At 47.2% G+C, this 13751-nt stretch overlaps 1 protein-coding gene across 2 annotated transcripts in view; it reads left to right on the top strand.

Moving 5' to 3' along the window:
• RNASEH2B (ribonuclease H2 subunit B) overlaps positions 1 to 13751 on the top strand; it is a 95808-nt gene that overhangs the window by 17673 nt on the left and 64384 nt on the right. For both annotated transcript variants that reach the window (XM_063951963.1, XM_063951962.1), the window contains exons 4-5: positions 429 to 505; positions 3813 to 3930. In XM_063951963.1, the coding sequence (XP_063808033.1) occupies positions 429 to 505; positions 3813 to 3930 (195 nt within the window). The remainder of the gene's footprint in view (positions 1 to 428; positions 506 to 3812; positions 3931 to 13751) is intronic.

Below are 13751 nucleotides of genomic sequence, written 5' to 3'. Positions count from 1 at the left end.
AGAACACCGTGCCCACAGCATGGCGAGTGCAGCGAGCCCGCAAGGGGCTCATTTGCGCCTGCCACGCTGTCGGTATGCCGGCGGTCGGGCTCCTGGCGCTGGTATGCTGGTCGCCGGCATACCATACTACACCCGAAATAATTGGTGGGTTCAATCCAAAAACTTCCTGTTCAAATGAATGGAATAGTTTACAACATGGGTGCACTGAAAACAGTGATACCTGGTTGTAGTTACCAGGCCTAGCAGGAAGGAAGAAGATTGCAGTGTTGGGCCTTTCGGTAGAGGAGAAAGGAAATGACACGCCAAAGAGGAGTACAACGTTGGCATTTTTCTCATGGACTGTGATTTTATATATAATTTTTTTTTATTATTTTAATCTTTGGATGGCTTCTTCTTTGACACTTGATATTTTGTGTTTTGTATTCTAGATGGCCGATTACTTTATGCGACACCAGTGGATCCTCTATTTTATGTGATCTACTATTTGATGAAAGCAGACAAAGAGGTATAGTAATTATACTATGATATATTGCTATAAATAAACGCTTTACCAGTCAGCACACCTCTACAGTATACCAATAGGGAAACACCTATTCCTCTATAAGAGGAATCTTAGGAGGTTTTTATAACCTGCTCTACCAGACGCCTCTCATTTCACAACAATTATTTAGAACGCGTGTGCCAAAGTTTATTTACACGCCCAAAAGGAGGTGCACATAATTGCTGCATGATCAGGCTTTCTTCCTAAAGATATTTATTTCTTGCGTCATGAGGCTATAACACGGACAAGTCCAGTTACCCCAATAAGAAAGAAAAAAAAAAAAAACACAAGTCCATCAAATGTATTTTTTTTGTGTTCATAACTGTTATTTTAAAACAAAAAAATTACAAAAAATAAATTGTGCTGTTCACATACGGGTTTCCCTCCAGTATTTGTGAGGTTGCTATTGTGGCAGGCTGACATAGTGTCAGCATTCAGAGCGGGTAAATCCCGACATAGCGTTCTGCTGCAGCCTGCTCTGCAAATCCAGTTCCTGTTTGTGGAGGGCTGATTTTATTAAGGGCTCTCAGAATACAGCGGAAAGGAGTAATCGTGAGGGACGTGTACCAATGGGATACTGGTGATTGGGAAGTAATTTCATCACTCATTCATTTGTATTTTATTTTTTCCACTGTTTCTGCTTGCAATCGCAATTTATGTTTTGGAGCTCCCCATATGCCTCCCCACACAGTATCAGACCACCCTGCATGCCCTACACATACTCATATTTTCAGTATGGATAATGCTTATAAATACATTGCCTATTTCTCACATCGCCAGCAGGTGAATTGCTGTGGGCAGACAGGGGGATGAAGGTGGGATTAGGGGCAGCTGTAGCAGTGCTGGAGGCAGGCAGTGGTAGAGCTGTGGGTTGAAGCATGGAGCACTTGGGGTAGAAGGGATAAGGGCATGCAGCAGTTGGGGAAGGGAGGGGGAATAAGGGCAGATGGCAGTTGGGGCAAAGAGGGGGGGCAAGCAGTGCTGGGGATAGGGAGGGAGTAAGGCTATACAGCTGCTTAGGAAAGGAGTAGGTTAGGAGCTGGCAGAGCAGGCTGTAGGGAGGGAGTAAGGGTAGGTAGAGGGGGGGGGGGCGCAACAAGGGGGTTAGGAGCTGGCAATGCTGGGATTAAGGGTAGATAGCTGCTGGGACAGCACTGGGAGCGGGGAGGGTGGAAGGATAGATAGCAGTTGGCTCAGTACTGGGCACAGTAGTTATCGCCTTCTTCCTGCTTGGGGCCCTCGGCCATGTCACCAGAAAGGCTGTGTCTGGGATACTTTTGTCTTCCTCGAGCTTGATGAGCTGCAGCCCCAGCTTGTCCCTCAGACCCAGGATGTAGAGCTCACGCTCCCTCCTGCTCTAGCCAGTGTCCACCTCCTGGCTTCCTGTGCGCAGAGAGTTGACTGAAGTAGTCGGGGATGGAGCGCAGGCTACTGGAGGGGCTCCACGTGGTGAGCGTGAGCTCTACATCCTGGGTCTGATGGGGCAACAATGCTGCTGGGAGAGTCACAGGGTGACTGGTGGGGAAGTTGTGCAGAACCAGAGGAGGATGCAGGGGTGTCGCTAGAGACCTGGATTCAAATAGCAGAGCATCGCTCTGTGCTGGCAGGTGGGGAGGCAGGGAGACACTGGGAGCTGCGGTGCAGCACACAGTCAGATCATAGCGCGTCCAGTGGAACCCGCTCATTTTCTAAAAGTGGAGTCCTAGGCAGCTATTTCGGGATAAAATACACATGGCCGAGTGTGATCCCTGGGGTTTTTGTTTGTTTTTTGCTGTTAGCTGGGTAACCAGTGTTGTGAGTATAGTTTAGTGGTTTATTTGTTCCCTCTGTTTATGGCACTGCTTTTTCCCAGGGGGCAGGGTTTCTCCGTGAGGAAGCTAGTTGTTACGGTTGTGTAGCCAACAAGGTCCTAGCTTCTTGTGTGTGTGTGTGTGTGTGTGTGTATATACATTTGCATACAGTATGGTGCACACATGGCGTTACCTCTGGTTCACAGTGCATAGCCCGGCATGGGTTCACTACGATATGCCGGCGGTCGAGCTCCCGGCGACCAGCATACCGGCACCGGGAGCCCGACCGCCGGCTTACCGACAGTGTGGTGAGCGCAAATGAGCCCTTTGCGTGCTCGCCACGCTACGGGTATGGTGGCGTGCGCCACGCTACGCGCGCCGCGCTATTTTATTCTCCCTCCAGGGGGGTCGTGGACCCCCACGAGGGAGAATAAGTGTCGGTATGCCGGCTGTCGGGATCCCGGCGCCGGTATACTGTGCGCCGGGATCCCGTCAGTCGGCATACTGAAGACCACCCGCCCGGCATGATGCCTGAATACTGTATGGGAAACCTTATAGCTGCTTCTGTTGTTCACTGCAAGACTTCATATTTGTAATTGGTGTTTTAGTTAGTTATTCCTTATCCATATACTTCAGAAAAGCAGCACGTTTAATCGCCTTTTTGTAGGAGCATGTGACCAGCCTTTTCCTGAGAATTGTGGAAACTTTATTCTTTAACCCAGAGAGGCCACTTTACAGCCTCCTGAACCATTTGTATAGTTAATGTCCTGGATAATAAGATCAGTGTGGGACGACTTTTGTTGGCAGTTTATATACATTGCAGTGACTTAAGAGACAAGATGGGTCATCGCTTGGAGCGTGATAAAATGGAGAGTAATAAAGTACCAGCCAATCCGCTTCTAACTGCCATGGCACAGGCTGTGTTTGAAAAATGACAGCTAGGAGCTGATTGGCTGGCGCTTTTTCTCTTTCTGGGTGATGACGCATCTAGCCGTTTGTGTTCTATCTCAGAATTGTTGGGTCAGCTGACAGGGACTGTATTGTGGAGTACACCTGGTTATTAAGGATCTCTGTTTGGCATGGGAACAGCTGGACAGATGTCGGCCTAATCTCAGTAGACTTCTTTGCATGTATACTTTCCAGAATGAGGAGGCTGGAGGTGGTGTTGGTACCTATACTTATAACTGGTCTTTGCATTAAGGCCACTAAGCCATGGGAAGATGGAGGTCCTTAAAAAGATCCTGTGGGTAGGAAAATGGAAAGTTTCAAGAAAGATATTTCCTTGGGAACTGTACTCCACTTCGCACCTGTGTGTTGTTGCACACCCTCTGTAACACAAAAATTGGTTTGGCCATGAAGAGGCAAAAAAATAATAAAAATCTCCCGTCATTATCACTAAGCATTTTGTTATAGGTTGTGTCTATCATTGATGATTTTCTTTAGTGTTAATGATGTATATATTTTTTTTAAATTCTTTTAAGCAAGGAAAATTTCAGCCTGTGGAACAGATTGTGGTAGATGAAGAGTTCCCATCATGTAACCTGTTACTGCAGTGCACGAAAGTTGTACAGTCACTTCATCATGTAACGGAGGAAAAAGGTGACAGATAATGTTGCTGTTATAAAGCTTGTTTAGTCCTTCATGCTGATGTTCACCATCATACAAAACAGAGACTTTTTCTGTTGGTGCTAACCATAATATATTACACTGCAAATCTGTGTATGTCACTGGTTCCCAAACGTGGTCCTCAAGGCACCCCAACAGTCCAGGTTTTAGGGATATCCCTGCTTGTACACAGATGGTATAATCAAACTGACTGAGATACTAAATAAGTCATCTGTGCCTATGCATGGATATCCTTAAAGCCTGGACTGTTGAGATACCTTGAGGGCCTCATTTGGGATTCGCTGGTGTATGTAGTAAATAAAACAGAGGGGATTTTGATCAAAGCATTTAAGCTTGCACCCTCTCGTCAAGTCACCCATTTTCTGCAAGTCCCTACACTGGCATATATTCCCAGCACACCATTACATTACAGTTAAATGCACTATCCTCCCGGATACACTGGGGAATATCTATACAAGGCTGGCGTGTGAGCCACACCCAATTAGGGCCAGTATCCAGTTAGCTGCAGTAACTTACCGCAGCTAATGGATTCAGCCGGGGCTATCCAATTAGCGCCGATACGATGCACTAATCTGCACCCGAAGCATAATCCGCGATAAGAAGCCGTCCGAGCTACGATAACACATGGGATTGGGAATTCATCCTGGCTCTCGTGTGTTATTGCACGATCGTAGGTTCTTTTTTTTTTTTTTCCAATAAAAACAGACCAGCGAGATAATGAAAGCTGCCATGATGGCACTAGGGAAAATGTTTTGAAATAAAACTGAAAAGAGATATGCTCATGCTGGATTTTACCCATTTTGGCTGTGGTTCCACATAATACTAAATGAAACCTAAAATCTACAAATTATTAAGAAAAACTATTTCCTTTAATAGAAGACTTAAGATGGACATATACTATACAATTATCTGCCAGATTATCTCTCCAATCTGGCTGATTGTAATGAAAATTTGCAGCATGGTTAGTGAAGATATTCTACTGTAACTGGATTTATTCCCAGCTCTAAATAAAGCTCATAGAGAGCGATTCATTTACTAGTAATGTGCTGTGGAGTGCCTCCAGAATAATCAGACCAAGGGACTCTGGGGGTAATTCAGAGTTGATCGCAGCAGCAAATGTTTTAGTAGTTGGCAAAACCATGTGCACTGCAGGGGGGCAGATATATCATGTGCAGAGAGAGTTAGATTTGGGTGGGATGTGTTCAAACTGATATCTAAATTGCAGTGTAAAAATAAAGCAGCCAGTATTTACCCTGCACAGAAACAAAATAACCCACCCAAATCTAACTCTCTCTGCACATGTTATATCTGACCCCCCTGCAGTACACATGGTTTTGCCCAACTGCTAACACTTTTGCTGCTGCAATCAACTCTGAATTACACCCTCTGACAGGTAGAGGGTGCACAGGACAATGGTGTACCATATTAATTGGTAATATATGCACCCAGACATTCCCTGCACATCACCAGTAGTTTAATCGCCCTCCTTCCATAGGGATCCAGTTTAGATGCGATTTGCTTGCAGGTGTGTGTCAGTGAGGCTATATACTGCAATTAAGGTACCGCCGACTTTGAGGCTTTTTGTGCACAGCCCCAGCTGCATTAAAAAAATAAATCCACAAATCTAGGGTGAGATAGGGCCACGAAGTGGAGAGTTCCATTGCTGCTGCTGGCAGTAATACGGCGTTGCAATGGCAACTCTCCGCATGTGTCCGTAGCATTTTGTTCTGTCCCCTAATTCCAGAATTTTACAAAACCTACAGATCAGTTATATTCTTGTATGGTTTGAGGAAAGTATAGCATTATTGTGGTTGCAGTACAATGTAGATGGTACCTGGTCTTTCATAAGCTGGCAAAGTAGAAGCAGCTACAAACAAGCATTTGCTTCCTAAGTAACTAGGTATAGGTTATTATCAAATAACGGTCTGTGCAGGCCTTATCAGGGGTTTGTAAACCATAATGAGATACACCTAAAGACTGGTGTGGATTATTAGATCTAAACTACAAAGGTCTATAGTCAATAGGTCTACTATTAATGGTAGACATGCTTATGGTCAACACAAAAAAAGGTAGACCCTGTTTTTTTTCTGTGTTTTGTCACTTTTCTTGCACAAACAAGCCCCATTAGTGTACCACGCCTCCTCACATGGCTCGCATCGCTCACCATGCTTCGGGCACAGGTTTCTATTCCCAGTCGTAGTTCACGTGGATGGTAAAGTATGAAAAAGTTGATAAAAATGAAAAAACAAAACAAAACTGGTGTTGTCCATTGTCACGTCAACCTTTTTATCCCTGTCGACCCTCGTCATTTCGACCATTTGTCCCTGACGACATTTTGCCCCTGTCAACATAATGCATGTCGACCTATTGACTGTAACCTTCTTAGTGTAGATCTATAGACCGGATCCCCTTAATGACTATACACAATTCTTATTAATGTGTCCCATTGTTCTGTGTTTGCAAGGGGAATGGGGGAGAGGATGATAAATGTTGTTGAATGATTGGACACATAGCTGCTTAGAGAGTCGGATGAAAAGGGAACATGTTCTTCTTTCCTGTCCTTGTTCTGACATCTGCCTCTTTTTAATGTTCCTGCGGGCACGGTCAGTCCATTACTCCATAGAGCTCAATGATCTGCAACTCACTATCCATTTCTTTTTCATCCACTAGGGGTCACTGGAGTACTCTTGGGATATGGACGGCTTTAGCAGGACAAGGCACTGAATATTTAAATTTAGTAACTCTCCTCCACACTTACTTTGATATTTTATACTTTGATTTTTTTTCTTTCTCTTAAGTCCTAGAGGATGCTGGGGACTCCGTAAGGACCATGGGGTATAGACGGGCTCCGCAGGAGACATGGGCACTATAAAGAACTTTTCTCTATCGTCCTAGTGGATGCTGGGGTTCCTGAAAGGACCATGGGGAATAGCGGCTCCGCAGGAGACAGGGCACAAAAGTAAAGCTTTCCGATCAGGTGGTGTGCACTGGCTCCTCCCCCTATGACCCTCCTCCAAGCCAGTTAGATTTTTGTGCCCGGCCGAGAAGGGTGCAATCTAGGTGGCTCTCCTAAAGAGCTGCTTAGAAAAGTTTAGCTTAGGTTTTTTTTATTTTACAGTGAGTCCTGCTGGCAACAGGATCACTGCAACGAGGGACTTAGGGGAGAAGAAGTGAACTCACCTGCGTGCAGGATGGATTGGCTTCTTGGCTACTGGACATCAGCTCCAGAGGGACGATCACAGGTACAGCCTGGATGGTCACCGGAGCCTTGCCGCCGGCCCCCTTGCAGATGCTGAAATAAGAAGAGGTCCAGAATCGGCGGCAGAAGACTCCTCAGTCTTCTAAAGGTAGCGCACAGCACTGCAGCTGTGCGCCATTTTCCTCTCAGCACACTTCACACGGCAGTCACTGAGGGTGCAGGGCGCTGGGAGGGGGGCGCCCTGGGAGGCAAATGAAAACCTATTTTGGCTAAAAATACCTCACATATAGCCTCCGGAGGCTATATGGAGATATTTAACCCCTGCCAGAATCCGTTAAGAGCGGGAGACGAGGCCGCCGAAAAAGGGGCGGGGCCTATCTCCTCAGCACACAGCGCCATTTTCCCTCACAGAAAGGCTGGAGGGAAGGCTCCCAGGCTCTCCCCTGCACTGCACTACAGAAACAGGGTTAAAACAGAGAGGGGGGGCACTAATTTGGCGTTAGAAATATATAAAAAAGATGCTATAAGGGAAAACACTTATATAAGGTTGTCCCTATATAATTATAGCGTTTTTGGTGTGTGCTGGCAAACTCTCCCTCTGTCTCTCCAAAGGGCTAGTAGGTCCTGTCCTCTATCAGAGCATTCCCTGTGTGTGTGCTGTGTGTCGGTACGTGTGTGTCGACATGTAGGAGGACGATGTTGGTGAGGAGGCGGAGCAATTGCCTGTAATGGTGATGTCACTCTCTAGGGAGTCGACACCGGAATGGATGGCTTGTTTAGGGAATTACGTGATAATGTCAACACGCTGCAAGGTCGGTTGACGACATGAGACGGCCGACAAACAATTAGTACCGGTCCAGACGTCTCAAAAACACCGTCAGGGGTTTTAAAACGCCCGTTTACTTTAGTCGGTCGACACAGACACAGACAGGGACACTGAATCCAGTGTCGACGGTGAATAAACAAACGTATTCCTTATTAGGGCCACACGTTAAAGGCAATGAAGGAGGTGTTACATATTTCTGATACTACAAGTACCACAAAAGAGGGTATTATGTGGGATGTGAAAAAACTACCATAGTTTTTCCTGAATCAGATAAATTAAATAAAGTGTGTGATGATGCGTGGGTTCCCCCCGATAGAAAATTATGGGCGGTATACCCTTTCCCGCCAGAAGTTAGGGCGCGTTGGGAAACACCCCTTAGGGTGGATAAGGCGCTCACACGCTTATCAAAACAAGTGGCGGTACCGTCTATAGATAGGGCCGTCCTCAAGGACCAGCTGACAGGAGGCTGGAAAATATCATAAAAAGTATATACACACATACTGGTGTTATACTGCGACCAGCGATCGCCTCAGCCTGGATGTGCAGAGCTGGGGTGGCTTGGTCGGATTCCCTGACTAAAAATATTGATACCCTTGACAGGGACAGTATTTTATTGACTATAGAGCATTTAAAGGATGCATTTCTATATATGTGAGATGCACAGAGGGATATTTGCACTCTGGCATCAAGAGTAAATGCGATGTCCATAACTGCCAGAAGATGTTATGGACACGACAGTGGTCAGGTGATGCAGATTCCAAACGGCACAAAGGTGTATTGCCGTATAAAGGAAGAGGAGTTATTTGGGGTCGGTCCATCGGACCTGGTGGCCACGGCAACTGCTGGAAAATCCACCGTTTTTACCCTAAGTCACATCTCTGCAGAAAAAGACACCGTCTTTTCAGCCTCAGTCCTTTCGTCCCTATAAGATCATATCTGCCCAGGGATAGAGGAAAGGGAAGAAGACTGCAGCAGGCAGCCCATTCCCAGGAACAGAAGCGTTCCACCGCTTCTGACAAGCTCTCAGCATGGCGCTGAGACCGTACAGGACCCCTGGATCCTACAAGTAGTATCCCAGGGGTACAGATTGGAATGTCGAGACGTTTCCCCTTCGCAGGCTCCTGAAGTCTGCTTTACCAAGGTCTCCCTCCGACAAGGAGGCAGTATGGGAAAAAATTCACAAGCTGTATTCCCAGCAGGTGATAATTAAATTACCCCTCCTACTACAAGAAAAGGGGTATTATTCCACACTATATTGTGGTACTGAAGCCAGAAGGCTAGGTGAGACTTATTCTAAATCTAAAAATTTTTTGAACACTTACAAAGGTTCAAATCAAGATGGAGTCACTCAGAGCAGTGATAACGAACAGGAAGAAGGGGACTATATAGTGTCCCGGGACATCAGGGATGCTTACCTCTATGTCCCAAATTTGCCCTTCTCACTAAGGGTACCTCAGGTTCGTGGTGCAGAACTGTCACTATCAGTTTCAGACGCTGCCGTTTGGATTGTCCACGGCACCCCGGGTCTTTACTAAGGTAATGGCCGAAATGATGATTCTTCTTCGAAGAAAAGGCGTCTTAATTATCCCTTACTTGGACGATCTCCTGATAAGGGCATAGTCCAGGGAACAGTTGGAGGTAGGAGTAGCACTATCTCGGATACTGCTACAACAGCACGGGTGGATTCTAAATATTCCAAAATCGCAGCTGATCCCGACGACACGTCTGCTGTGCCTAGGGATGATTCTGGACACAGTCCAGAAAAAGGTGTTTCTCCCGAAAGAGCCAGGGAGTTATCCGAGCTAGTCAGGAACCTCCTAAAAACAGTGCATCATTGCACAAGGGTCCTGGTAGAAAATGGTGGCTTCCTACGAAGCAATTCCATTCGGCAGATTTCACGCAAGAACTTTTCAGTGGGATCTGCTGGACAAATGGTCCGGATCGCATCTTCAGATGCATCAGCGGATAACCCTATATCCAAGGACAAGGGTGTCTCTCCTGTGGTGGTTATAGAGTGCTCATCTTCTAGAGGGCCGCAGATTCGGCATTCAGGATTGGATGCTGGTGACCACGGAGCCCAGCCCGAGAGGCTGGGGAGCAGTCACACAAGGAAAAAAATTTCCAGGGAGTGTGATCAAGTCTGGAGACTTTTCTCCACATAAATATACTGGAGCTAAGGGTAAATTTATAATGCTCTAAGCTTAGCAAGACCTCTGCTTCAAGGTCAGCCGGTATTGATCCAGTGGGAAAAACATCACGGCAGTCGCCCACGTAAACAGACAGGGCGACACAAGAAGCAGGAGGGCAATGGCAAAAACTGCAAGGACTTTTCGCTGGGCGGAAAATCATGTGATAGCACTGTCAGCAGTGTTTCATCCCGGGAATGGAAACTGGGAAGCAGACTTCCTCAGCAGGCACGACCTCCACCCGGGAGAGTGGAAACTTCATCGGGAAGTCTGAACAAAAAACGGGACAGGTATTGCGCCAGGTCAAGAGACCCTCAGGCAATAGCTGTGGACGTTCTGGTAACACCGTGGGTGTACCAGTCGGTGTATGTGTTCCCTCCTCTGCTTCTCATACCTAAGGTGCTGAGAATTATAAGACGTAGAGGAGTAAGAACTATACTCATGGCTCCGGATTGGCCAAGAAGGACTTGGTACCCGGAACTTCAAGAGATGTTTACAGAGGTCTTATGGCCTCTGCCGCTAAGAAGGGACTTGCTTCAGCAAGTACCATGTCTGTTCCAAGACTTACCGCAGCTGCGTTTGTTGGCATGGCGGTGGAACGCCGGATCCTAAGGGAAAAAGGCATTCCGGAAGAGGTCATTCCTACCCTGGTCAAAGCCAGAAAGGAGGTGACCGCACAACATTATCACCACATGTGGCGAAAATATGTTGCGTGGTGTGAGGCCAGGAAGGCCCCACAAAGAAATTTCAACTCTGTCGATTCCTGCATTTCCTGCAAACAGGAGTGTCTATGGGCCTCAAATTGGGGTCCATTAAGGTTCAAATTTCGGCCCTGTCAATTTTCTTCCAGAAAGAATTGGCTTCAGTTCCTGAAGTCCAGAACTTTGTCAAGGGAGTATTGCATATACAACCCTCTTTTGTGCCTCCAGTGGCACTGTGGGATCTCAACGTAGTTCTGGGATTCTTCAAATCACATTGGTTTAAAACCAGTCAAATCTGTGGATTTGAAGCATCTCACCTGAAAAGTGACCATGTTCTTGGCCCTGGCCTGGACCAGGCGAGTGTCAAATTGGTGGTTTTTTTCTCAAAAAAGCCCATATTTGTTTGTCCATTCGGACAGGGCAGAGCTGCGGACTCGTCCCCAGTTCTCTCCCTAAGGTGGTGTCAGTGTTTCACCTGAACCAGCTTATTGTGGTGCCTTGCACCTACTAGGGACTTGGAGGACTCCAAGTTGCTAGATGTTGTCAGGGCCCTGAAAATATAGGTTCCAGGACGGCTGGAGTCAGGAAAACTGACTTGCTGTTATCCTGTATGCACCCAACAAACTGGGTGCTCTTGCTTTTAAGCAGACTATTGCTAGTTGGATGTGTAATACAATTCAGCTTGCACATTCTGTGGCAGGCCTGCCACAGCCAAAATATGTAAATGCCCATTCCACAAGGAAGGTGGGCTCATCTTGGGCGGCTGCCCGAGGGGTCTCGGCTTTACAACTTTGCCGAGCGGTTATTTAGTCAGGGGCAAACACGTTTGTAAAATCCTACAAATTTGATACCCTGGCTAAGGAGGACCTGGAGTTCTCTCATTCGGTGCTGCAGAGTCATCCGCACTCTCCCGCCCGTTTGGGAGCTTTGGTATAATCCCCATGGTCCTTTCAGGAACCCCAGCATCCACTAGGACGATAGAGAAAATAAGAATTTACTTACCGATAATTCTATTTCTCGGAGTCCGTAGTGGATGCTGGGCGCCCATCCCAAGTGCGGATTATCTGCAATACTTGTACATAGTTACAAAAATCGGGTTATTATTGTTGTGAGCCATCTTTTCAGAGGCTCCGCTGTTATCATACTGTTAACTGGGTTTAGATCACAAGTTGTACGGTGTGATTGGTGTGGCTGGTATGAGTCTTACCCGGGATTCAAAATTCCTCCCTTATTGTGTACGCTCGTCCGGGCACAGTACCTAACTGGCTTGGAGGAGGGTCATAGGGGGAGGAGCCAGTGCACACCACCTGATCGGAAAGCTTTACTTTTGTGCCCTGTCTCCTGCGGAGCCGCTATTCCCCATGGTCCTTTCAGGAACCCCAGCATCCACTACGGACTCCGAGAAATAGAATTATCGGTAAGTAAATTCTTATTTTAGTATGGGTGTGCACTGGCTCCTCCCTCTATGCCCCTCCTCCAGACCTCAGTTAGATTCTGTGCCCAGAGGAGAATGGGTGCACTACAGTGGAGCTCTACTGAGTTTCTCTGATTAAAGAATTTTGTTAGGTTTTTTTATTTTCATGGAGCACTGCTGGCGACAGGCTCCCTGCATCGTGGGACTGCTTCTTAGGCTACTGGACACCATTAGCTCCAGAGGGATCGGAACGCAGGTCTCCCCCCGCCGTTCGTCCCAGAGCCGCGCCGCCGTCCTCCTCGCAGAGCCGGAAGATAGAAGCCGGGTGAGCATAAGAAGAAAGAAGGCTTCAAAGGCGGCAGAAGACTTCAGATCTTCCCTGAGGTAAGCGCGCAGCGGTAACGCTACGCGCCATTGCTCCCACACATTACACACACTGACAGGCACTGATGGGTGCAGGGCGCAGGGGGGGCGCCCTGGGCAGCAATATAATTATAAAACTCTGGACTGGCATTTTAATATATGGGCTGCGGAGGCAGTAGATATATACATTCCCCGCCATTATTTGTACATTTGAGCGGGACCGAAGCCTGCCGCTGAGGGGGCGGAGCTTGGTCTCACAGCACTAACCAGCGCCATTTTCTCTACAGTGATCTGCAGAGAAGCTGGCTCCCCGGACTCTCCCCTGCTGAACGGTGATACAGGGCTGAAAAAGAGGTGGGGGGGGCACATGTAGACGCAGTGAGTGTATACCACAGTTAATATATATAAAAGTGCTTTATCTGGGAATTGGTTCCAGTGTCAGTTGGCGCTGGGTGTGTGCTGGCATTCTCTCTCTCTCTCTCTCTCTCTCTCTCTCTCTGTCTCTGTCTCTGTCTCTGTCTCTGTCTCTCCAAAGGGCCTTGTTGGGGAACTGTCTCCTTATAGATATGTCCCTGTGTGTGGGGGTGTCGGTACGCGTGTGTCGGCATGTCTGAAGCGGAAGGCTCATCCAAGGAGGAGGTGGAGCAGATGATTGTGGTGTCTCTGTCGGCAACGCCGACTCATGATTGGTATGATATGTGGAATATTTTAAATGCAAATGTGACCTTATTACATAGGAGAATGGACAAAGCTGAGTCCAGGGAAACAGCAGGGAGTCAATCCACGGATTTGACTGGATCACAGGGCCCGCCAGGGTCTCAAAAGCCTCCCCTATCCCAAATAGCAGACACTGATACCGAGACGGATTCTGACTCCAGTGTCGACTATGATGCGGCAAGGTTACACCCAAAGGTGGCCAAAAGTATTCATTATATGATTATGGTAATAAAAGAAGTTTTGCATATCACAGATGAACCCTCTGTCCCTGACAAGGGGGTGCGCATGTATAAGGAAAAGAAACCGGAGGTAACTTTTCCTCCATCTCATGAACTGAACGAATTATTTGAAAAAGGTTGGGAAACTCCAGACAAAAAAACTGCACATT

The sequence above is a fragment of the Pseudophryne corroboree genome, chromosome 2 (genome assembly GCF_028390025.1).
Source record: "Pseudophryne corroboree isolate aPseCor3 chromosome 2, aPseCor3.hap2, whole genome shotgun sequence".
NCBI lineage: Eukaryota > Metazoa > Chordata > Amphibia > Anura > Myobatrachidae > Pseudophryne > Pseudophryne corroboree.
The sequence above is the reverse complement of the archived record's forward strand: the minus strand, read 5'-3'. Positions and strand labels throughout refer to the sequence as shown.